This window comes from Oncorhynchus mykiss, chromosome 5 (genome assembly GCF_057628025.1).
Source record: "Oncorhynchus mykiss isolate SJ-2025 chromosome 5, ASM5762802v1, whole genome shotgun sequence".
Lineage (NCBI taxonomy): Eukaryota > Metazoa > Chordata > Actinopteri > Salmoniformes > Salmonidae > Oncorhynchus > Oncorhynchus mykiss.
The window spans coordinates 94,225,857-94,250,873 of NC_143026.1; the positions used below are offsets into that span (position 1 = coordinate 94,225,857).

The window sequence follows — 25,017 nt, forward strand, 5'->3', positions numbered from 1 at the left end:
GAATGTGTAGAATTGCAAGAAAATTAGCTTTAAAACTGCAAAGTGTTCTCTGCACCACATGACAGAATGTGTAGAATTGCAAGAAAATTAGCTTTAAAACTGCAAAGTGTTCTCTGCACCACATGACAGAATGTGTAGAATTGCAAGAAAATTAGCTTTAAAACTGCAAAGTGTTCTCTGCACCACATGACAGAATGTGTAGAATTGCAAGAAAATTTGCTTTAAAACTGCAAAATGTTCTCTCCGCCAACAAGAGGGGGGGGGGGGGTGAACAGTTGGTGTCATAAACAGTGCTTGTGCCCATAGAAATAGAGGTGGTGGGGGCCGGGGGCCGGGATGTTCCCCGATGCCGGAAGGGGGGGGCTGAGTGAAAAGGTTTGGAGAAGCCCTGTTCATTAACAATCTCTCAAGCCCATACCAACGGTGCCAGTGAGAAGCCAGCTCGTCTTTTATATTTAAAGTCTAGCCAACTTGAATCTTTTTGCTCGCTAACGAGATAGAACAGTTGAACAATTGTGAATACACTGTCCTTCTGTCTGGTCTCTGAACAACACAGCCTGGGTCACTTTGTTTACATGTTGAAATCAACTGGCCTGTCTGGGGAAAAAAGATGATGCTTATTTATCTGAGTTAGAACAAGTTGCCCCAATTGCTTATATTAATGACTATTTTTTTTTGGTGCTTGTTGCAAATATCTAAAACACAAGACTAGACAGCTAGCACGTTACAGTGTGGGACTGAAATGCTGGAGGGGCTTGGTGACCACAGAGCAGAAGGAGGGACGGAGACGAGACCAAAAAAATGACATAAACGCTCATAAAAACAGAATGAGAAAATAAATAAATAACTTGATTGTTGCGATTTGCATTTGGAACATTCAAATGAAATTGATATCGCCCAGCCTAACGTGTGTGTGTGTGTGTGTGTGTGTGTGTGTGTGTGTGTGTTTAGGTGTGGTGTTGGTAAGAATCTGATCCCGGCAGGGCCTGGTGAGGCTACCAGCAGCAGAGTGGAGGGAGGAGTGAGAGGCGCAGGACCACCAAGACCTGCAGGGTGAGCCCTCAGAGAATAATTAATCATTCATTCAAAGCCTGGGTCATGCATGTCCTGTAATGGGTTTAGACTGCCTCCTAGATGTCATCCTACATAGCTGCTTTGTGTGATTTATTGTTGTCTCTAACTTCTTGACGTTTGCGTTGTTGTCTGGGCTCAATAATGTTTGTACCATGTTTTATGCTGCTACCGTGTTGTGTTGCTACCATGTTGTTGTGTTGCTACCGTGTTGTTGTCATGTTGTGTTGCTACCGTGTTGTTGTCATGCTGTGTTGCTACCGTGTTGTTGTCATGTTGTGTTGCTACCGTGTTACTGTCATGCTGTGTTGCTACCATGTTGTTGTCATGTTGTGTTGCTACCGTGTTGTTGTCATGCTGTGTTGCTACCATGTCGTTGTCATGTTGTGCTGCTACCATGTTGCTGTGTTGCTACCATGCTGTGTTGCTACCGTGTTACTGTCATGCTGTGTTGCTACCATGTTGTTGTCATGCTGTGTTGCTACCATGACGTTGTCATGTTGTGCTGCTACCATGTTGTTGCTGTGTTGCTACCATGCTGTGTTGTCTGCCTTGCCATGTTGTTGTCTCTCTTGTCAAGATGTGTATTTTGTCCTATATTTATATGTTATTTTTAAAAAAAATGTTTTATCCCAGCCCCGTCTGGTTAAATAAAAAAAATATTTCCTAGATGGCACGCTATTTCCTAGATCTAACATCTCTCTTTCAGAGTCTAACATACCTCTCTCACTCTCTGAGTGACTCTAACATCTCTCTGTCAGAGTCTAACATACCTCTCTCTCTCTCTGAGTGACTCTAACATCTCTCTGTCAGAGTCTAACATACCTCTCTCTCTCTCTCTCTCTCTCTCTCTGAGTGAGTCTTAATTAACAAGCCTCTCTCTCTCCCTGTCAGAGTGAAGCCTAAAGCAGAGGGTCACATGACCATGGTGGCTCCTCCAGTCCTAGTCATGGCAGCAGTGGAGACTCTACCCTCCCAGGGAGGAGTGGAGCAGCAGGCGGTCTCCTCCGCAGCCCAGGCTATCCCCTCCAACCTGCTGGCCCCCCGTGGTCCTCCACCCCCCTCCCAGCCCAGCTCCAATACCCACCTCTCTGCCCTGTCGGCCGCCATGGCCGTGACACCCCCTGGCCCCGCCTCCATGGCCAATACTGTCGCCTCCCCCACCCAGCCCGCAGCCAGTAGCACGGCAGCATGCAGCGGAGGTTCCGCCCACACAGGTGTCAAAATCAAGCAGGAGGCGGAGTCTATGGAGATGTATCAACCAGGTAACTGTGGGAACGTTTCCATCTCAATTCGTCTTTCCGTAATACCTCACGTCCTTTCTCCTTGCCTTGCACTATAGTTACTAAGGCAGGCTATACTATAGTTACTAAGACAGGCTGCACTATAGTTACTAAGACAGGCTATACTATAGTTACTAAGGCAGGCTGTACTATAGTTACTAAGACAGGCTATACTATAGTTACTAAGGCAGGATGTACTATAGTTACTCAGTGAAGGCAGGCTGCACCATAGTTACTAAGGCAGGCTGTACTATAGTTACTCAGTGAAGGCAGGCTGTACTATAGTTACTCAGTGAAGACAGGCTGCACCATAGTTACTCAGTGAAGGCAGGCTGTACTATAGTTACTCAGTGAAGGCAGACTGTACTATAGTTACTAAGACAGGCTGTACTATAGTTACTCAGTGAAGGCAGACTGCACTATAGTTACTCAGTGAAGGCAGGCTGCACTATAGTTACTCAGGCAGGCTGTACTATAGTTACTCAGTGAAGGCAGACTGCACTATAGTTACTCAGTGAAGGCAGGCTGCACTATAGTTACTCAGGCAGGCTGTACTATAGTTACTAAGACAGGCTATACTATAGTTACTAAGACAGGCTGCACTATAGTTACTAAGGCAGGCTGTACTATAGTTACTAAGGCAGGCTGTACTATAGTTACTAAGACAGGATGTACTATAGTTACTAAGACAGGATGTACTATAGTTACTAAGGCAGGCTGTACTATAGTTACTAAGACAGGATGTACTATAGTTACTCAGGCAGGCTATACTATAGTTACTCAGTGAAGGCAGGCTGCACTATAGTTACTAAGACAGGCTACACTATAGTTACTAAGGCAGGTTGTACTATAGTTACTAAGGCAGGATGTACTATAGTTACTAAGGCAGGCTATACTATAGTTACTAAGACAGGCTACACTATAGTTACTAAGGCAGGCTGTACTATAGTTACTAAGGCAGGATGTACTATAGTTACTAAGGCAGGCTGCACTATAGTTACTCAGTGAAGGCAGGCTGTACTATAGTTACTAAGGCAGGCTGCACTATAGTTACTAAGGCAGGCTATACTATAGTTACTAAGGCAGGCTGCACTATAGTTACTCAGTGAAGGCAGGCTGTACTATAGTTACTAAGGCAGGCTGCACTATAGTTACTAAGGCAGGCTATACTATAGTTACTAAGGCAGGCTGTACTATAGTTACTAAGGCAGGCTGTACTATAGTTACTAAGGCAGGCTGCACTATAGTTACTCAGTGAAGGCAGGCTGCACTATAGTTACTAAGGCAGGCTGCACTATAGTTACTAAGGCAGGCTGTACTATAGTTACTCAGTGAAGGCAGACTGCACTATAGTTACTAAGGCAGGCTGCACTATAGTTACTAAGGCAGGCTGTACTATAGTTACTCAGTGAAGGCAGGCTGTACTATAGTTACTAAGGCAGGCTGTACTATAGTTACTAAGGCAGGCTGTACTATAGTTACTCAGTGAAGGCAGGCTATACTATAGTTACTAAGGCAGGCTGCACTATAGTTACTAAGGCAGGCTGTACTATAGTTACTCAGTGAAGGCAGGCTATACTATAGTTACTAAGGCAGGCTATACTATAGTTACTAAGGCAGGATGTACTATAGTTACTCAGGCATGCTGTACTATAGTTACTAAGGCAGGATGCACTATAGTTACTAAGGCAGGCTGTACTATAGTTACTAAGACAGGCTGTACTATAGTTACTAAGGCCGGCTGTACTATAGTTACTAAGACAGGATGCACTATAGTTACTAAGGCAGGTTGTACTATAGTTACTAAGGCAGGATGTACTATAGCTACTAAGGCAGGCTGTACTATTGTTACTAAGGCAGACTGCACTATAGTTACTCAGTGAAGGCAGGCTGTACTATAGTTACTAAGACAGGCTGTACTATAGTTACTAAGGCAGGCTGTACTATAGTTACCAAGGCAGGCTGCACTATAGTTACTAAGGCAGGCTGCACTATAGTTACTCAGGCAGGCTGTACTATAGTTACTCAGGCAGGCTGTACTATAGTTACTAAGACAGGCTATACTATAGTTACTAAGGCAGGCTGTACTATAGTTACTCAGTGAAGGCAGGCTGTACTATAGTTACTCAGTGAAGGCAGGCTGCACTATAGTTACTAAGGCAGGCTGTACTATAGTTACTAAGGCAGGCTGTACTATAGTTACTAAGGCAGGCTGTACTATAGTTACTAAGGCAGGCTGTACTATAGTTACTCAGGCAGGCTGTACTATAGTTACTAAGACAGGCTATACTATAGTTACTAAGGCAGGCTGTACTATAGTTACTCAGTGAAGGCAGACTGCACTATAGTTACTCAATGAAGGCAGGCTGCACTATAGTTACTAAGGCAGGCTGTACTATAGTTACTAAGACAGGCTGTACTATAGTTACTAAGACAGGCTATACTATAGTTACTAAGGCAGACTGCACTATAGTTACTCAATGAAGGCAGGCTGTACTATAGTTACTAAGGCAGGCTGTACTATAGTTACTAAGACAGGCTGCACCATAGTTACTCAGTGAAGGCAGGCTGTACTATAGTTACTAAGGCAGGCTGTACTATAGTTACTCAGGCAGGCTGTACTATAGTTACTAAGACAGGCTTCACTATAGTTACTCAGGCAGGCTGTACTATAGTTACTAAGACAGGCTTCACCATAGTTACTCAGGCAGGCTGTACTATAGTTACTAAGGCAGGCTGTACTATAGTTACTCAGTAAAGGCAGGCGTCTGTGTTTACCCAGATTATCAAGATGAAATAACAATAGCCTACACTTGATACGGCTATAATATCAGTTTATAAAACATAACTGATATCTTGAGTGTTCTTATGGACAAGTGAAACAGCCCTACCAATGGGAAAATCATTCTGCAGCATTGACCCCAAAAACATATCTAGGCCTAATACATGTTTTAAAACATTTATTTAATGAGATTGTTTTTGGCTTTTGTAACCATTTTAAGTAAGAATGACATTATGCACCAAATTATACTGCATATTAAATTCCCCCCCCCCCCCCCCCTCTAAGAAAACCAAAATACACAATGCTATCATATATCAATGACTGGACGATGTGTCATTCTAGACATCGCCAACGCTTAATGTGAGGATTCCAGGAAAGATTAATTGTGAAAGCTACCCAGTCCCATCTATCTTTCTTAAACAAGGAAATAAAACTGGTTGGACATGCCTGTACTGTGATTTACATGTCTGTCCCCCCCCCCCCCCCCCCCAACTCCTCTCCTCTCCTCAGTGCCCCAGCCCTCGACGAACTCAGGCCTCATCACCCAGCCCCGCCAGGCCGGGTCCCTTCACGGGACCCCCTCCTCAGGGGACCTGGTTCCTGGTGCCTCCCCCAGGAAGAAGCCCCGTAAACAGCAGCACGTCATTTCCACAGAAGAGACTGAAATGGTGGAGACCAACAGTACAGATGAGGACAGGGCTATGGGCCACAGGCCCCTGGGCAGCAGGGCTAAGAGGAGAGAGTCCCCTCCCAGAGAGTATGTGGGTGGGTGGATACCACTAAACCATGCCCAGTGGCACTCACCACGGTGGGGTCGATTCCATTTCAGTTCAGTCAAATCAGGGAGTCAAGTGAAATTCCAAGTTGGTATCAATTCTGATACTAGTGCTTTGCTGTGATCTCTCTCAGATGAGGAAGGGGTGCGTTACGTCCCTGTCAGGCCGCGCCCACCTGTCACTCTGCTGCGTCACTATAGGAACCCCTGGAAGGCAGCCTATCACCACTTCCAGAGGTACAGCGACATCCGGATCAAAGGTCAGTATTGGTCCAATCAGAACGCTGAACAAAAAACGTATCTCAGAACGTCCTTTTTTTAAACATTTTATGAAGAGGTTCTGACTAGCAGACATAGTGTATTTTATTACATATGTTCTGGAATGCATATAAGGTGTTATAAGCATGTGTGAGCCTTTATAATGTGTTATTATGAGGCTTCTAATATTATGTCGCTCTAAGTATGCTACTATTAAGTTATTTTCATTACTGATTTAGAACTCTGGTTGTCTATGTCAGAGGATAAGTTGTTTATAAGCATGTATGAGCTTTTAGGTCCTGCTTTAAATGACGTTCAGCTTATAAAGGCTTCATAATGCCTTCATAAGCACTACATAAATGTGTTACAAAGCATCCGTAACCGTACGTCAGGCTTTACAAAGGGTTCATAAATGTGGCATAACTGAGTGATGCGATCACCAATGTCAAATGTGACGTAACCCACTATGTCAACTGTGATATAATCGTGTGCTTTATAAAGGGTGAGGTGTTGCGGTGAAGGACGGCACACTCTTTAAGAGTCTAACATACCTCTCTCTCTCTCTGAGTGACTCTAACATGTCATGCTTCATAAAGGGTGAGGTGTTGTGCTGAAGGACGGCACACTCTTTAACGTCAAGTGATGTTAGTCACATTACAGCTCTTCTCGTTCCCAGACACTTCCACCCAAGTGTGCGGAAGGTCTGATGGACCCAACGCATAAAACCTGGCCTTTATTAGTTACGGTTACATGTAAACTAACATTTTGTGGAAATGCGCAAGAGTTTAGCAAGTATTCTGACTTTTTGACTGTGTTAACTAGTGCCTGACAAATCCTTTACTCAGTAAAGGTCACTCCTATACAATTCTATGGTTACTCCCACTAAGGCCACTTCTGATTGGTTGATATTCCAGGCTTATACACTGAGTATTTCAAAACACGACATAGGCTGACCAGGTGAAAGCTATGATCGCCTATTGTTGTAACTTATTAAATCTACTTAAATCAGTGTAGATGAAGGGGAGGAGACGGGTTAAAGAAGGATTTTTAAGCCTCGAGATGGAAGTGTCTTTGAATGGGGTATGTTAGTGGGAGCCAGGTGCAGAAACACCTTGATGAAAGCCCCCAACCTAAAGAAACATCTTGATGAAAGCCCCCAACCTAAAGAAACACTGTGATGAAAGCCCCCAACCTAAAGAAACATCTTGATGAAAGCCCCCAACCTAAAGAAACACTGTGATGAAAGCCCCCAACCTAAAGAAACATCTTGATGAAAGCCCCCAACCTAAAACACTTACCGTGATGAAAGCCCCCAACCTAAAACACTTACCTTGATGAAAGCCCCCAACCTAAAGAAACATCTTGATGAAAGCCCCCAACCTAAAACACTTACCGTGATGAAAGCCCCCAACCTAAAACACTTACCTTGATGAAAGCCCCCAACCTAAAGAAACATCTTGATGAAAGCCCCCAACCTAAAGAAACACCGTGATGAAAGCCCCCAACCTAAAGAAACATCTTGATGAAAGCCCCCAACCTAAAACACTTCCCTTGATGAAAGCCCCCAACCTAAAACACTAACCTTGATGAAAGCCCCCAACCTAAAGAAAGACCGTGATGAAAGCCCCCAACCTAAAGAAACACCGTAATGAAAGCCCCCAAACTAAAACACTTCCCTTGATGAAAGCCCCCAAACTAAAGAAATTGAAAGTTACATGTTCCTCACTACACAAACACACCATACCTGGACCCAATCAGGTCTTTAACTATCTATACCACACGGTGCTGGACCCAGTCAGGTCTTTAACTATCTATACCACACGGTACTGGACCCAGTCAGGTCTTTAACTATCTATACCACACGGTGCTGGACCCAGTCAGGTTTTAACTATCTATACCACACGGTGCTGGACCCAGTCAGGTCTTTAACTATCTATACCACACGGTGCTGGACCCAGTCAGGTCTTTAACTATCTATACCACACGGTACTGGACCCAGTCAGGTTTTAACTATCTATACCACACGGTGCTGGACCCAGTCAGGTCTTTAACTATCTATACCACACGGTGCTGGACCCAGTCAGGTCTATAACTATCTATACCACACGGTGCTGGACCCAGTCAGGTCTATAACTATCTATACCACACGGTACTGGACCCAGTCAGGTCTTTAACTATCTATACCACACGGTGCTGGGCCCAGTCAGGTCTTTAACTATCTATACCACACGGTGCTGGACCCAGTCAGGTCTTTAACTATCTATACCACACGGTACTGGACCCAGTCAGGTCTTTAACTATCTATACCACACGGTACTGGACCCAGTCAGGTCTTTAACTATCTATACCACACGGTGCTGGACCCAGTCAGGTCTTTAACTATATACCACACGGTACTGGACCCAGTCAGGTCTTTAACTATCTATACCACACGGTGCTGGACCCAGTCAGGTCTTTAACTATCTATACCACACGGTGCTGGACCCAGTCAGGTCTTTAACTATCTATACCACACGGTGCTGGACCCAGTCAGGTCTTTAACTATCTATACCACACGGTGCTGGACCCAGTCAGGTCTATAACTATCTATACCACACGGTGATGGACCCAGTCGGGTCTTTAACTATCTATACCACACGGTGCTGGGCCCAGTCAGGGTTTTAACTATCTATACCACACGGTGCTGGACCCAGTCAGGTCTTTAACTATCTATACCACACGGTGCTGGACCCAGTCAGGTCTTTAACTATCTATACCACACGGTGCTGGACCCAGTCAGGTCTTTAACTATCTATACCACACGGTGCTGGATCCAGTCAGGTCTATAACTATCTATACCACACGGTGCTGGACCCAGTCAGGTCTTTAACTATCTATACCACACGGTGCTGGATCCAGTCAGGGTTTTAACTATCTATACCACACGGTGCTGGACCCAGTCAGGTCTTTAACTATCTATACCACACGGTGCTGGATCCAGTCAGGTCTTTAACTATCTATACCACACGGTGCTGGATCCAGTCAGGTCTTTAACTATCTATACCACACGGTGCTGGGCCCAGTCAGGTCTTTAACTATCTATACCACACGGTGCTGGACCCAGTCAGGTCTTTAACTATCTATACCACACGGTGCTGGATCCAGTCAGGTCTTTAACTATCTATACCACACGGTACTGGACCCAGTCAGGTCTATAACTATCTATACCACACGGTGCTGGACCCAGTCAGGTCTTTAACTATCTATACCACACGGTGCTGGACCCAGTCAGGTCTTTAACTATCTATACCACACGGTGCTGGACCCAGTCGGGTCTATAACTATCTATACCACACGGTGCTGGACCCAGTCAGGTCTTTAACTATCTATACCACACGGTGCTGGACCCAGTCAGGTCTTTAACTATCTATACCACACGGTGCTGGACCCAGTCAGGTCTTTAACTATCTATACCACACGGTGCTGGACCCAGTCAGGTCTTTAACTATCTATACCACACGGTGCTGGACCCAGTCAGGTCTTTAACTATCTATACCACACAGTGCTGGACCCAGTCAGGTCTTTAACTATCTATACCACACGGTGCTGGATCCAGTCATGTCTATAACTATCTATACCACACGGTGCTGGACCCAGTCAGGTCTTTAACTATCTATACCACACGGTACTGGACCCAGTCAGGTCTTTAACTATCTATACCACACGGTGCTGGACCCAGTCAGGTCTTTAACTATCTATACCACACGGTGCTGGACCCAGTCAGGTCTTTAACTATCTATACCACACGGTGCTGGACCAAGTCAGGTCTTTAACTATCTATACCACACGGTGCTGGACCCAGTCAGGTCTTTAACTATCTATACCACACGGTGCTGGACCCAGTCAGGTCTTTAACTATCTATACCACACGGTGCTGGACCCAGTCAGGTCTTTAACTATCTATACCACACGGTGCTGGACCCAGTCAGGTCTTTAACTATCTATACCACACGGTGCTGGACCCAGTCAGGTCTTTAACTATCTATACCACACGGTGCTGGACCCAGTCAGGTCTTTAACTATCTATACCACACGGTGCTGGACCCAGTCAGGTCTTTAACTATCTATACCACACGGTGCTGGACCCAGTCAGGTCTTTAACTATCTATACCACACGGTGCTGGACCCAGTCAGGTCTTCAACACGTCCACTCCCCCTGCTGAAAGATCAGCCATGTTGGCAACATTGTAACAGGTTGTAATCAAGCCCTGGTGTCCAGCATGGGAACAGAAGAGGAATACCTGGTGCAATAGTCTCAGGGTACTGTAGGACCGCTCCAAATCATCTGGGTACTGTAGGACCGCTCCAAATCATCTGGGTACTGCAGGACCGCTCCAAATCATCTGGGTACTGTAGGACCGCTCCAAATCATCTGGGTACTGTAGGACCGCTCCAAATCATCTGGGTACTGTAGGACCGCTCCAAATCATCTGGGTACTGTAGGACCGCTCCAAATCATCTGGGTACTGTAGGGCCGCTCCAAATCATCTGGGTACTGTACACGCCTCTCAGAGCAGCATACAGGGTGTGCTGCAGTAGAAGTATTGTAAGGGAATACTCAGTAGGCTCAATAGAATGTATATATTTTGTCATTTCATATGAGGCTCTGAGTAATAGTACTGCTGGCCCGTTCCATTGGCGGCCACAATGCCAGTCACTCTCAATGAAGTAAAAACAGCTTTTAAAAGGCCTCAACAACGGGTTTTTTGTTGTTGTTGCTGTGCACGACTGCGCTTTAGAGTTATCCTGCAGCACAGCATTGTGGGGGGAAGTTGAGGTCAGGATTAACATGGACTATTCACCCAGGAGGGAAAGAAGTTTTGACCATCCTAGAAATGTTTTAGATTTTAATATAATTATATGCAATTTAGCGGACTGTTTTATCCAAAGCGACTTAGTCATGTGTGAATCCATTTTTACGTATATGGGTGTTCCTGGGAATTGAACCCTCTTTCCTGGCGTTTCAACGCCCTATCAAGTTGCACGATGGGTTATAAATGCTTTGTGAAGCCTCCATTTTAATATGATTTATAAGGTATTTTATTTAAGTAGTGCTTATGTCACCCTTTTTATAAAGCACAAGGTTATGCCACATTTCTAAACCATGACGTACGGTTATAGGTAATGTAGTTATGTCGTGTTTACGAAGCCTTCGTTAAAACGGGGGTCAGCGTAGTAGTCATGTCTGTTGTTACGTGTCTGTTCCTACAGAGGAGAAGGAGTCGTTACAGGAAGTGGCCAATCGGAGAGGAGTAGCACGGCGAGCTCAGGGATGGAAGATGCACTTGTGTGTTGCTCAGCTCATGCAGCTGGTGAGTGCCGTTGGCGATACATCTCTCAGTTCTCATTTGCAGCCACCAGAGGACATTTAAGTGACGTTTTAATTAGTGAAAAAATAGTGACTTTTGTATTTTGGAGCTTGTATTATGCAGTACTTATGTCAATGTTCCTTTTAATGTCTTGTTGAAACCCTTAAGTCTTGCCCTGACCCCTGACCTCTAACCCTGTTCTGACCCCTAGTCGAAACTGGAGCATGATGTATATAGCATACTGACGTCCCTCCAGCAGCCGATCTGTAACCTCTGACCCCTAGTCGAACCTGGAGCATGATGTATATAGCATACTGACGTCCCTCCAGCAGCCGATCTGTAACCTCTGACCCCTAGTCGAACCTGGAGCATGATGTATATAGCATACTGACGTCCCTCCAGCAGCCGATCTGTAACCTCTGACCCCTAGTCGAACCTGGAGCATGATGTATATAGCATACTGACGTCCCTCCAGCAGCCGATCTGTAACCTCTGACCCCTAGTCGAACCTGGAGCATGATGTATATAGCATACTGACGTCCCTCCAGCAGCCGATCTGTAACCTCTGACCCCTAGTCGAACCTGGAGCATGATGTACACTGAACAAAAATGTAACATGCAACAATTTCAAAGATTTTAGTGAGTTACAGTTTATATGAGAAAATATCTATATTTTTATTGTTCCCAGCACAAGGTGCACCTGTGTAATGATCGTGCTGTTTAATCAGCTTCTCGATATGGAATGTCAGGTGGATGGATTATCTTGACAAAGGAGAAATGTTCACTAACAGGGATGTAAACAAATGTGTGCACAACATTTGAGAGAGATGAGCTGTTTGTGCGTACGGAACATTTCTGGGATTTTTTTTTCTGGCTCATGAAACATGGGACCAACACTTTACATGTTGCGTTTATATTTTTGTTCAGTGTGTATGTATGTATGTATGTGTGTGTATGTATGTGTGTATATATATATATATATATATATATATATATATATATATAGTGTGTAGAACAAGTATTTGATACACTGCCGATTTTGCAGGTTTTCCTACTTACAAAGCATGTAGAGGTCCGTAATTTTTATCATAGGTACACTTCAACTGTGAGAGACGGAATCTAAAACAAAAATCCAGAAAATCACATTGAATGATTTATAAGTAATTAATTTACATGTGTGTGTATATATATAGGAGACTGACCTTCCCTCCAGGCTGATCTCTGACCGCTAACCTCTGACCCCTAGTCAAACCTGGAGCATGATGTGTATAGCAGACTGACTTCCCTTCAGGAGGGGCTAATCCCTAAGAAGAGGGCCGGGGTCGACGACGAGCTGCACCGCATTAACGAACTCATACAGGTTTGTGGGGACAGTAAACAGTACATGTACAACATTTAATTTATTTTTTATTTATACTTTATTTAGTCAAGTCAGTGAAGAACAACTTCTTATTTACAATGACGGCCTATCAAAAGGCAAAGGGCCTCCTGCGGGGACGGGGGCTGGGATTAAAAAATAAAAATGAAGGTCAAAACACAAGAGACAAGAGACACTACATAAAGAGAGACCTAAGACAGCAACATGGCAAGGCAGCATGGTAGCAACACAGCATGGTAGCAACACAACATGTCAGATTTCAAAAAGGCTTTTTGGCAAAAGCATAAGATGCTATTATCTATTATCCTGTCAGTAACAACCACATCATCAACATTAAGGGACATGTGCTTCCTGTCAGTAACAACCACATCATCACCTTTAAGGGACATGTGCTTCCTGTCAGTAACAACCACATCATCACCTTTAAGGGACATGTGCTCCTTGTCAGTAACAACCACATCATCAACTTTAAGGGACATGTGCTTCCTGTCAGTAACAACCACATCATCACCTTTAAGGGACATGTGCTTCCTGTCAGTAACAACCACATCATCACCTTTAAGGGACATGTGCTCCTTGTCAGTAACAACCACATCATCAACTTTAAGGGACATGTGCTTCCTGTCAGTAACAACCACATCATCAACATTAAGGGACATGTGCTTCCTGTCAGTAACAACCACATCATCAACATTAAGGGACATGTGCTTCCTGTCAGTAACAACCACATCATCAACATTAAGGGACATGTGCTTCCTGTCAGTAACAACCACATCATCAACATTAAGGGACATGTGCTTCCTGTCAGTAACAACCACATCATCAACATTAAGGGACATGTGCTTCCTGTCAGTAACAACCACATCATCAACATTAAGGGACATGTGCTTCCTGTCAGTAACAACCACATCATCACCTTTAAGGGACATGTGCTCCTTGTCAGTAACAACCACATCATCAACATTAAGGGACATGTGCTTCCTGTCAGTAACAACCACATCATCACCTTTAAGGGACATGTGCTTCCTGTCAGTAACAACCACATCATCAACATTAAGGGACATGGGCAGCTGGGAGGAGGAGGGTTTATTCTCCAGGTCTTTAACTGTTTTCCAGAACTTCTTGGGGTTAGACCCACAGAGAGAGAACTGCTCCTTAAAGTAACTAACTTTGGCCTTCGGGATAGCCTGAGTGCACTTATTTCTCATTTGCCTGAACGAGAGCCAGTCAACCTGAGTATGCGTGTCCCGAGCCTTTCGCCAAATGTGATTCTTGAGGTGGAGTAATTCTCATTTTCTTTATGGGGGTGTGTTTGTTAACAATCAAAATAAAAGGTCCAAGCATCTTCGACAGAGGGGATCAAGCTTATTCTATACCAATTTACAGAGGCCAGGTCATGACCTTGCCTCTGATACCTATCAGGATTATATGTGAGGATAACAACAAGGGGATTTAGCCTTTTCTGGGTGTTTGGAGTCATACCTTGTGGGATTGGTAAAAGTCTGAGAAAGATTTAGGGAGTCCCATTTCTTTAGGACTTGGTCAGGTGGTTTAAGCATGTCCCAGTTTAGGTCTCCTAGCAGGACAAATTCAGACTTAGTGTAAGGGGCCAGGAGAGAGCTTAGGGCAGGTAGGGCACAGGCCAGTTCTGATGGTGGATGATACCACCCAACAACAGTCAACAAAGAGATATTTGAAAGTTGAATGCTTAAAACCAGCAAATCAAATTGCTTTTGGGACAGACTTGGTGGAGACAACCGAGCACTGAAGGTGATCCTTGGTAAAAGATTTGCCACTCCACCACCTTTGGAAGTTCTGTCTTGCAGAAAAAGGTCATAACCAGAAAGGTTAACATCAATATTCAGAACTCTCTTTCTGAACCACGTCATCATTATAGGTTAACTCATACAGGTACGGTGGATTGATTGATTGATTAAGCGATCGATTGATTGATTGGTTGAGCACTTGATGACGTGTTATTGTCCTTCAAGAGGAAATCCTCTCACATGTTACCCAAAAGTCACACGTTTATTTAGTCACAGTCACAGTTGGGGGAGTCCAGACAATTTCAGTGCATCAATTTGTTTTTCTACTCAGTAGTGTGATACTTGTGATACTTCTACAGTGTTGTCATGTAGGCCTAACTGAATGTTGGTTCTGTGTGCGCAGGGTAACATACAGCGTTGTAAGCTAGTGATGGACCAGGTTACAGAGGCCCGGGACACTATGATGAAGGTTCTGGACCACAAAGACAAGGTCCTGAAGCTGCTCAACCAGAACGGAGCTGTCAAAAAGTCTAACCAACTGAAACGTAAGGATCGGGCCTAGCCTGGACTTCCTGTTCCGTCACCAACGTCACGGATCTGTTCGTTACAGCGTGCGATGTGTTTTAAACCGGTTTTGCAACGGAAGAAGAAATTGTAAACGTTTCTCAGTGGATAAGTCAAGGGGGTAGTCCCTCCCTGTTTTGTGTTTTAGTTTTTTTTGCTGCTTACGTGCCTAATGAACACGACCCACCTCTGCCCTGCCCGAACGGGAGGACAGGGTGGAAGAGCTGCTGGGAGCTAGAGATGGAACTGTTGGTACTATGACAGCTACTCACCCACACCCCTCTTATCTCTGTCTGAGCACTGAAGCTGGCTGGACAACATAACTAGAAGAACCCTCCTGTTGCTTCAGTCAGAGCTCACTGTCTGGAGGGAATCCCTCTAGGAATATGTTCTCACTGAAGAAGACTCAACACTCTGTCTTCCAAATGGCACCCTATTCCCTATATAGTGCACTACTTTAGACCAGAGCCCTATGGAACCCTATTCCCTATATATAGTGCACTACTATTGACTAGAGCCCTATGGAACCCTATTCCCTATATAGTGCACCACTTTAGACCAGAGCCCTATAGAACCCTATTCCCTATACAGCGCACTACTTTAGACCAGAGCACTATGGAACCCTACACCCTATATAGTACACTACTTTTGACTAGAGCCCTATGGAACCCTATACCCTACGTAGTGCACTACTTTTGACCAGAGCCCTATGTGTCCTGAACAAAAGTAGTGCACTACGTAGGGAATAGGATGCCATTTGGAAGACAACACTTCTTCTTTTTTGTTCTACTTTTTTACAGAGCTCAGGTCTATCGGTTCTCCTATTTTACAGGTTATTTTGGTATCTTTCAGTTCAAGTTACTTCTTGTCAAAAAAAAAAAAGCAGAGGTTGAACGGAACCGTAAGCACTTACAAAACTTCAAACATGTTGTACGAGTTGGTAAGATCATCGATATGAAGGGGGGAAAAAAACAAGTCTGTAACACATCGTATGTAGTGGATGACTTTGTTCAACAATGTCTCGCTTTGGGGCGTTACTTTCACAACTACTGGCAGAAATCAAATATTTATGACTCATCTTTAAAATATGCTATATTTATTTACAACTTCCTGTTCTGTTTCCATTTTCAGCATTTACCTGTGTGATAAACAATGTGGTGCCAAATGCCCATTTTTGTTTCAATATTTTTTATATATTTCTTATATTGGAAGATGGGGCACCCCCCAACAGACTTAATTGTACTGTATGTGCAGAACTTTAACGATTATGAAAATATTGGCGGAGTGTTTATTGTTTTCAGATATTTATTTGATAATGAATGAGACAGTCTGTATAATAGAGAGATTTACATGCAGAGATGTTTTGAAATGGCTGACGAGCATTGTGGGTAATGTTTTGAAATGGCTGACGAGCATTGTGGGTAATGTTTTGAAATGGCTGACGAGCATTGTGGGTAATGTTTTGAAATGGCTGACGTTTTGAAATGGCTGACGAGCATTATGGGTAATGTTTTGAGATGGCTAACGAGCGTAGTGGGTAATGTTTCATGGTGTGATTGATGACCGTACATTATGCGTTTGGTTTTAGGAAGTATTGTGCTTGTCGTGTAACTACAATGCCAGGAACTGATTTCTGTTCAAATTATAAAGAAGTTGAATATGAAAGTGTTTAACTTTTTTGTTTTTTTCCATTGTCTTTTTTTTTGTTGTTGCTAATTTTGGGGTTTTGTACTTCATAAAAACATGTTGTGATTCTTTTTCAGATGTTATGATCAGACGCTGGGCCTGAAAATTCAGCTATTGTACATGGGTTCTCTGTTATTCTAGTAAAACTACTTCAAGGAAACGGTATTCTCAAGTCATTTTGTTTTATATGTACTGTGAAGACACTAGTTTTGTTCCATGGATGTTCCCATTGTCGTGGAGTTGACTATATCAGGGGTTCTGAAACGCTTAGGGACCCCCTTTTCGTGATAGCAAATTCATCAGGAACCCCCTTCATAATCAGAACACAACTCAAGTGAGATAAAAAAATAAAAAAATAGCCTACTATTACTTGTCCTACGTCTGCAGTTCATGGCTGGACGAACCAAGTCTCGGGCCCGGGGAAAACATTTGAAAAGCACGATTCTTGGCATCGTAGATACAATTTTGCCATTTTTAAGTTAATTTTCTGCAATTCTACACATTTTGCCATGAGGCAGAGAGAACTTTGCAGTTGTAAAGGCCCCGTGCAGTCAAAAACAGGATGTTCCTGTGTTTTATATATATATATATATATTTCCACACTATGAGATTGGAATAATACTGTAAAATGGTGAACATTATGATAATTAACTTTTAGTGTAAGAACCGTTTATATCAGCCTGTTTTGATGGGATGGAGTTTTGACCTGCCTGGTGACATCACCAATGGGTAAATTAGCTAATAGACCAATAAGAAAGAGTTCCAAAACTCTCTGCCAATAACAACCAGTTTTCCTGTCCCCATTCAGACCACTCACAGGCAGTCCTAGCAAAGTTCTGGATTGAGAAATTGCTAAGAAGCTATCTTTGTTTAGCAGTTTAATTGAAACCAATCAACAGTAAGGTGTTTTTGATTTAACCAGGCAAGTCAGTTAAGAACAAACTCTTATTTACAATGATGGCCTACCCAGGGGCCAAACCCTAACCCAGACGACGCTGGGCCAAACCCTAACCCAGACGACGCTGGGCCAATTCTGCGCCGCCCTATGGGACTCCTATTCACGGACAGTTGTCATTCAGCCTGGAATCGAACCAGGGTCTGTAGTGACGCCTCTAGGACTGAGATGGAGTGCCTTGCGCCACTCCGGAGCCCATTGTTACCCAGAAATGATTTGATACTGAAATAAAAATGGCTGCTTTGTTGTTGTTTTGTTTTGAAAGCTTACAGTGCATTTATGTTTAAAGAAATTCTACTGGTATCCTCAAGAGTAGAACTCACTTATGTCATCATGAAGTGCTTTGAGAGGCTAGTTAATGGTCATATCACCTCTACCTTACCTGACTCCCTAGACCCACTTCAATTTTGCTTACCGCCCCAATAGATCCAGCCCCCTCCTGTACTCCCTGTTCACCCATGACTGCATAGCCACGCACAGCTCCAACTCAATCACCAAGTTTGCAGACGACACTACAGTAGTAGGCCTGATTACCAATAATGACGAGACGGCCTACAGGGAGGAGGTGAGGGCCCTGGGAGTGTGGTGTCAGGAAAATAACCTTTCACTCAATGTCGACAAAACAAAGCTTTCCTGAATAACTGGGCCAGCTGGGACTGGAGAGGAGGCAGAGTGATGGTTAGTCTTTCCTGAGTAACTGGGCCAGCTGGGACTGGAGAGGAGGCAGAGTGATGGTTAATCTTTCCTGAATAACTGGGCCAACTGGGACTGGAGAGGAGGCAGAGTGATGGTTAATCTTTCCTGAGTAACTGGGCCAGCTGGGATTGGAGAGGAGGCAGAGTGATGGTTAATCTTTCCTGAGTAACTGGGCCAGCTGGGATTGGAGAGGAGGCAGAGTGATGGTTAATCTTTCCTGAATAACTGGGCCAGCTGGGACTGGAGAGGAGGCAGAGTGATGGTTAATCTTTCCTGAATAACTGGGCCAGCTGGGACTGGAGAGGAGGCAGAGTGATGGTTCGTCTTTCCTGAATAACTGGGCCTGCTGGGACTGGAGAGGAGGCAGAGTGATGGTTAATCTTTCCTGAATAACTGGGCCAGCTGGGACTGGAGAGGAGGCAGAGTGATGGTTAGTCTTTCCTGAATAACTGGGCCTGCTGGGATTGGAGAGGAGGCAGAGTGATGGTTAATCTTTCCTGAGTAACTGGGCCAGCTGGGATTGGAGAGGAGGCAGAGTGATGGTTAATCATTCCTGAGTAACTGGGCCAGCTGCGATTGGAGAGGAGGCAGAGTGATGGTTAATCTTTCCTGAATAACTGGGCCAGCTGGGATTGGAGAGGAGGCAGAGTGATGGTTAATCTTTCCTGAATAACTGGGCCTGCTGGGATTGGAGAGGAGGCAGAGTGATGGTTAATCTTTCCTGAGTAACTGGGCCAGCTGGGATTGGAGAGGAGGCAGAGTGATGGTTAATCTTTCCTGAATAACGGCCTGCTGGAGGCATACAGTGCATTCTGAATGTATTGCCTTTTTCCACATATTGTTACCTTAGTCTTATTCTAAAATTGATTAAATCATTTTTTCCCCCCTCATCAACTACACACAATACCCAATAATGACAAAGAAAAAACAGTGATGAGCTTTGAGGGTACCAAATTTACCCTCCAAGCTCATCACTTAGCTCGCGTCCTCGGGTCTGAACCCCGCCCTGTGCAACTCGGTCCTGGACTTCCTGACGGGTCGCCCCCCCCCATGGGGTTAAGGTTCAACTCCTACACTTCACTGATCCTCAACACAGGGGCCACACAAGGATGTATACTCCCTGTGGCCACAACAGACGACACAACAGCGGTAGGCCTGATTACCTACAACCAACGAGACGGCCTACAGGGAGGAGGTGAGGGCCCTGGAGAGAGGAAAATAACCTCTCAACGTCAACAAAACAAAGGAGCTGATCGTGGACTTCAAGAGACAACAGAGGGAGCACAGCCCTATCCATATCAACGGGACAGCAGTGGAGAAGGTGGAAATCTTCAAGTTCCTCTGCTTACATATCACTGACAAACTGAAATGGTTCACACACACAGACAGTGCCTCTTCAGCCTCCTGAGCTTTGCCCCTAAGACCCTCATAAACTTTTACAGATGCACCTTTGACAATATCCTGTCGGGCTGTATCACTGCCTGGTACGGCAACTGCTCCGTCCGCAACGGCAGGGCTCTCTAGAGGGTAGTGAGGTCTGCTCAATGCATCACCGGGGGCACACTACCTGCTCTCCAGAGGGTGGTGAGGTCTGCTCAATGCATCACCGGGGGGCACACTACCTGCTCTCCAGAGGGTAGTGAGGTCTGCTCAATGCATCACCGGGGGCACACTACCTGCTCTCCAGAGGGTAGTGAGGTCTGCTCAATGCATCACCGGGGGCACACTACCTGCTCTCCAGAGGGTGGTGAGGTCTGCTCAATGCATCACCGGGGGGCACACTACCTGCTCTCCAGAGGGTGGTGAGGTCTGCTCAATGCATCACCAGGGGCACACTACCTGCTCTCCAGAGGGTAGTGAGGTCTGCTCAACGCATCACCGGGGGCACACTACCTGCTCTCCAGAGGGTAGTGAGGTCTGCTCAACGCATCACCGGGGGCACACTACCTGCTCTCCAGAGGGTAGTGAGGTCTGCTCAACGCATCACCGGGGGCACACTACCTGCTCTCCAGAGGGTGGTGCGGTCTGCTCAACGCATCACCGGGGGCACACTACCTGCTCTCCAGAGGGTAGTGAGGTCTGCTCAACGCATCACCGGGGGCACACTACCTGCTCTCCAGAGGGTGGTGAGGTCTGCTCAATGCATCACCGGGGGCACACTACCTGCTCTCCAGAGGGTGGTGAGGTCTGCTCAATGCATCACCGGGGGGCACACTACCTGCTCTCCAGAGGGTGGTGAGGTTTGCTCAATGCATCACCGGGGGCACACTACCTGCTCTCCAGAGGGTGGTGAGGTCTGCTCAATGCATCACCGGGGGCACACTACCTGCTCTCCAGAGGGTGGTGAGGTCTGCTCAACGTATCACCGGGGGCACACTACCTGCTCTCCAGAGGGTGGTGAGGTTTGCTCAATGCATCACCGGGGGCACACTACCTGCTCTCCAGAGGGTGGTGAGGTCTGCTCAATGCATCACCGGGGGCACACTACCTGCTCTCTAGGACACCTACACCACCCGATGTCACAGGAAGGCCAAGAAGACCATCAAGGACAACAACCACCCGAGCCACTGCCTGTTCACCCCGCTATCATCCAGAAGGCGAGGTCAGTACAGGTGCATCAAAGCTGGGACTGAGAGACTGAAAAACGGCTTCTATCTCAAGGCCATCAGACTGTTAAATAGTCACCACTAGCCGGCCCCCGCCCAGTACCGCCCGCCCTGAACTTCGCCACTGTCATTCAACCCTGCACCTTAGAGCTCTGGGAAGAGTCTTGGTGGTTCCAAACTTCTTTCATTTAAGAATGATGGATGCCACTGTTTTTGTGGACCTTCAATTCTGCAAACATTTTTTGGTGCCCTTCCCCAGATCTGTGCCTCGACACAATCCTGTCTCGTAGCTCTAAGGACAATTCTTTCGACCTCATGACTTGGTTTTTGCTCTGACATACACTGTCAACTGTAGGACCTTATACAGACAGGTGTGTGCCTTTCCAAATCATGTCCAATCAAGTAAATTTACCACAGGTGGACTCCAATCAAGTTGTAGAAACATCTCAAGGATGATAGATGGAAACAGGATGCACCTGAGATCAATTTCGAGTCTCATTCCAAAGCGTCTGAATACATAAAATATAAATCAGGGATTTCAGTATTTTTATTTTAATACATTTGCAAAAAAAAAAAAAAAATACATGTTTTTCACTTTGTCATTATGGGGTATTGTGATGTCATTATGGGGTATTGTGATGTCATTATGGGGTATTGTGATGTCATTATGGGGTATTGTGATGTCATTATGGGGTATTGTGTGTAGATTGATAACACTATTTAATCAGGTTTAGAATAAGGCTGTAACGTAACAAAATGTGCAAAAAGTCAAAGGGTCTGAATACTTTCTGAATGCACCCGACATACTATTCAAAACACGTATTCTTCAGATATACTACATATTCTATCCATATACTGTCCATAATGTCTATACATCCCATCACACACATTTATACAGTGGGGCAAAAAAGTGTTTCGTCAGCCACCAATTGTGCAAGTTCTCCCACTTAAAAAGACGAGAGAGGCCTGTAGTTTTCATCATAGGTACACTTCAACTATGACAGGCAAAAAAAAACAGAAAATCACATTGTAGGATGTTTAATGAATTTATTTGCAAATGATGGTGGAAAATAAGTATTGGGTCAATATATATATACAACCGCTCAAAAGTTTGGGGTCACTTAGAAATGTTCTTGTTTTTGAAAGAAAAGTGAATGTTTTGTCCATTAAAATAGCATCAAATTGACCAGAAATACATGGTTCATGTTGTAAATGACTATTGTAGCTGGAAACGGCTGATAAAAAAAATAAAATGGAATATCTACATAGGCATACAGAAACCCATTATCAGCAACCATCACTCCTGTGTTCCAATGGCACGTTGTGTTAGTTAATACAGGTTTATAATTTTAAAAGGCAACTTTTGTTAGCACAGCTGAAAACTGTTGTTCTGATTAAAGAAGCAATACAACTGGCCTTTAGACTAGTTGAGTATGTGGAGCATCAGCATTTGTGGGTTCGATTACAGGCTCAAAATGGCCAGAAACAAAGAACTGTCTTCTGAAACTCGTTAGTCTATTCTTGTTCTGAGAAATGAAGGCTTTTCCATGAGAGAAATTGCCAAGAAACTGAAGATCTCGTACAACTCTGTGTACTACTCTCTTCACTGTTGACGTTGAGACTGGTGTTTTGCGGGTACTATTTAATGAAGACCACTGATAATCTCCCTCGATCTGGGGCTCCACGCAAGATCTCACCCCGTGGGGTCAAAATGATCACAAGCAAAAATCCCAGAACCACACGGGGGGACCTAGTGAATGACCTGCAGAGAGCTGGGACCAAAGTAACAAAGCCTACCATCAGTAACACACTATGCCGCCAGGGACTCAAATCCTGCAGTGCCAGATGTGTCCCCCTGCTTAAGCCAGTACATGTCCAGGCTCGTCTGAAGTTTGCTAGAGAGCATTTGGATGATCCAGAAGAAGATTGGGAGAATGTCATATGGTCAGATGAAACCAAAATAGAACTTTTTGGTAAAAACTCAACTCGTGTTTGGAGGACAAAGAATGCTGAGTTGCATCCAAAGAACACCATACCTACTGTGAAGCATGGCGGTGGAAACACCATGCTTTGGGGCTGTTTTTCTGCAAAGGGACCAGGACGACTGATCCGTGTAAAGGAAAGAATGAATGGGGCCATGTATCGTGAGATTTTGAGTGAAAACCTCCTTCCATCAGCAAGGGCATTGAAGATGAATCGTGGCTGGGTCTTTCAGCATGACAATTATCCCAAACACACCGCCCGGGCAACAAAGGAGTGGCTTCGTAAGAAGCATTTCAAGGTCCTGGAGTGGCCTAGCCAGTCTCCAGATCTCAACCCCATAGAAAATCTTTGGAGGGAGTTGAAAGTCTGTGTTGCCCAGCAACAGCCTCAAAACATCACTGCTCTGATTTTTTTTCTCATTTTGTCTGTCATAGTCGAAGTGCACCTATGATAAATTACAGGCCTCTCTCATCTTTTTAAGTGGGAGAACTTGCACAATTGGTGGCTGACTAAATACTTTTTTGCCCCGCTGTACTTGTCCTCTTTGCTCTTCCTAATATTTCTAAATTTCTTAATTCCATTATTTTACTTATTAGATTTGTGTGTATTGTTGACATTTTTTATATATTACTGCACTGTTGGAGCATTTTGGCAAAGCAATTAACATTTTGTCCTTTATACAAAGTGTTCTGTTTGGGGCAATTCCAATGCAACCACTCTCTATATTTTCAAGCATAGTGGTGGCTGCATCATGTTATGGGTGTGCTTGTAGTCGTTAAGGACTGGGGAGTTTTCAGGATAAAATCATCTTAATGGAGCTAAGCACAGGCAAAATCCTGGAGTAAAACCTGGTTTAGTATGCTTTCCAACTTAAACTGGGAGATGAATTCACCTTTCAGCAAGACAACAACCTGAAACACAAGGTGAATCTACACTGGAGTTACTTATCAAGAAGACAGTGAATGTTCCTGAGTGGCCGAGTTACAGTTTTGACTTAAATCTACTTGAAAATCTGTGGCAAGACCTGAAAATTGTTGTCTAGCAATGATCAACAACCAATTTGACAGATCTTGAAGAATTTCTTTAAAGATTGATGGGCAAATGTTGCAGAATCCAGGTGTGGAAAGCTCTTCGAGAATTACCCAGAAAGACTCACATCTGTAATCGTTGCCAAAGGTGCTTCTACAAAGTTTTGACTAAAAGGTGCGAATACTTACTGTATTTAATTTTAAATACATTTGTAAAAATGTCTAAAAAAAATATTTTCACTTTTACATTTTATTTTTTTTTTTTCATTATTTTGTGTGTAGATGAGTGAGAGAAAAAAAAACGATTTAATCCATTTTTAATTCAGGTTGTAACACAATAAAATGTGGAATAAGTCAAAGGGTATGAATACTTTCTGTCGTCACTGCAGTTAACTTAATCAACATGGTTTATGATACATTTAGTGTAGCAATCCCACTTTAATATAATGTAATTCACATTTTATTAGGCTGCTTTTTTACAGCCCTCTTTTACATGCCTTTCCTGTTACTCACAGATGTTTGACGACACCACCTATCCTAATGCTGAAATAGAAACTGTGATGCTACAAAGAGAAAGGTTTGAGATGGGGTTGGTTGATATAAGGTATCCCTTCCCTTTAGACCTTAGGGTGGGCCAACTCGGGTTAGGCATTCCTCGGGTTAGGCCTTCCTCGGGTTAGGTCTTCCTCGGGTTAGGCCTTTCTCGGGATGGACCTTCCTCGGGTTAGGCCTTCCTCGGGTTATGCTTTCCTCGGGTTAGGCCTTCCTCGGGTTAGGCCTTCCTCGGGTTAGGCCTTCCTCGGGTTAGGCCTTCCTCGGGTTAGGCCTTCCTCTGGTT

The 25,017-nt window shown here is 44.5% G+C and overlaps 1 protein-coding gene across 8 annotated transcripts in view; it reads left to right on the forward strand.

Annotated features, from left to right (window-relative positions):
• The window catches only part of LOC110524860 (histone deacetylase complex subunit SAP130), a 44,629-nt gene extending 27,558 nt beyond the window's left edge, over positions 1-17,071 (forward strand). For 7 of the 8 annotated variants that reach the window (XM_090236467.1, XM_090236468.1, XM_090236469.1 and 4 more), the window contains 7 exons: positions 952-1,053; positions 1,966-2,336; positions 5,647-5,901; positions 6,046-6,171; positions 11,420-11,520; positions 12,764-12,877; positions 15,065-17,071. In XM_090236467.1, the coding sequence (XP_090092593.1) occupies positions 952-1,053; positions 1,966-2,336; positions 5,647-5,901; positions 6,046-6,171; positions 11,420-11,520; positions 12,764-12,877; positions 15,065-15,223 (1,228 nt within the window). In that variant the 3' untranslated portion in view covers positions 15,224-17,071. Of the gene's footprint in view, positions 1-951; positions 1,054-1,965; positions 2,337-5,646; positions 5,902-6,045; positions 6,172-11,419; positions 11,521-12,710; positions 12,878-15,064 lie in introns of all 8 variants that reach the window. The other variant, XR_016496385.1, reaches the window with a different exon arrangement.
• The last annotated feature ends 7,946 nt before the right edge of the window (positions 17,072-25,017 follow it).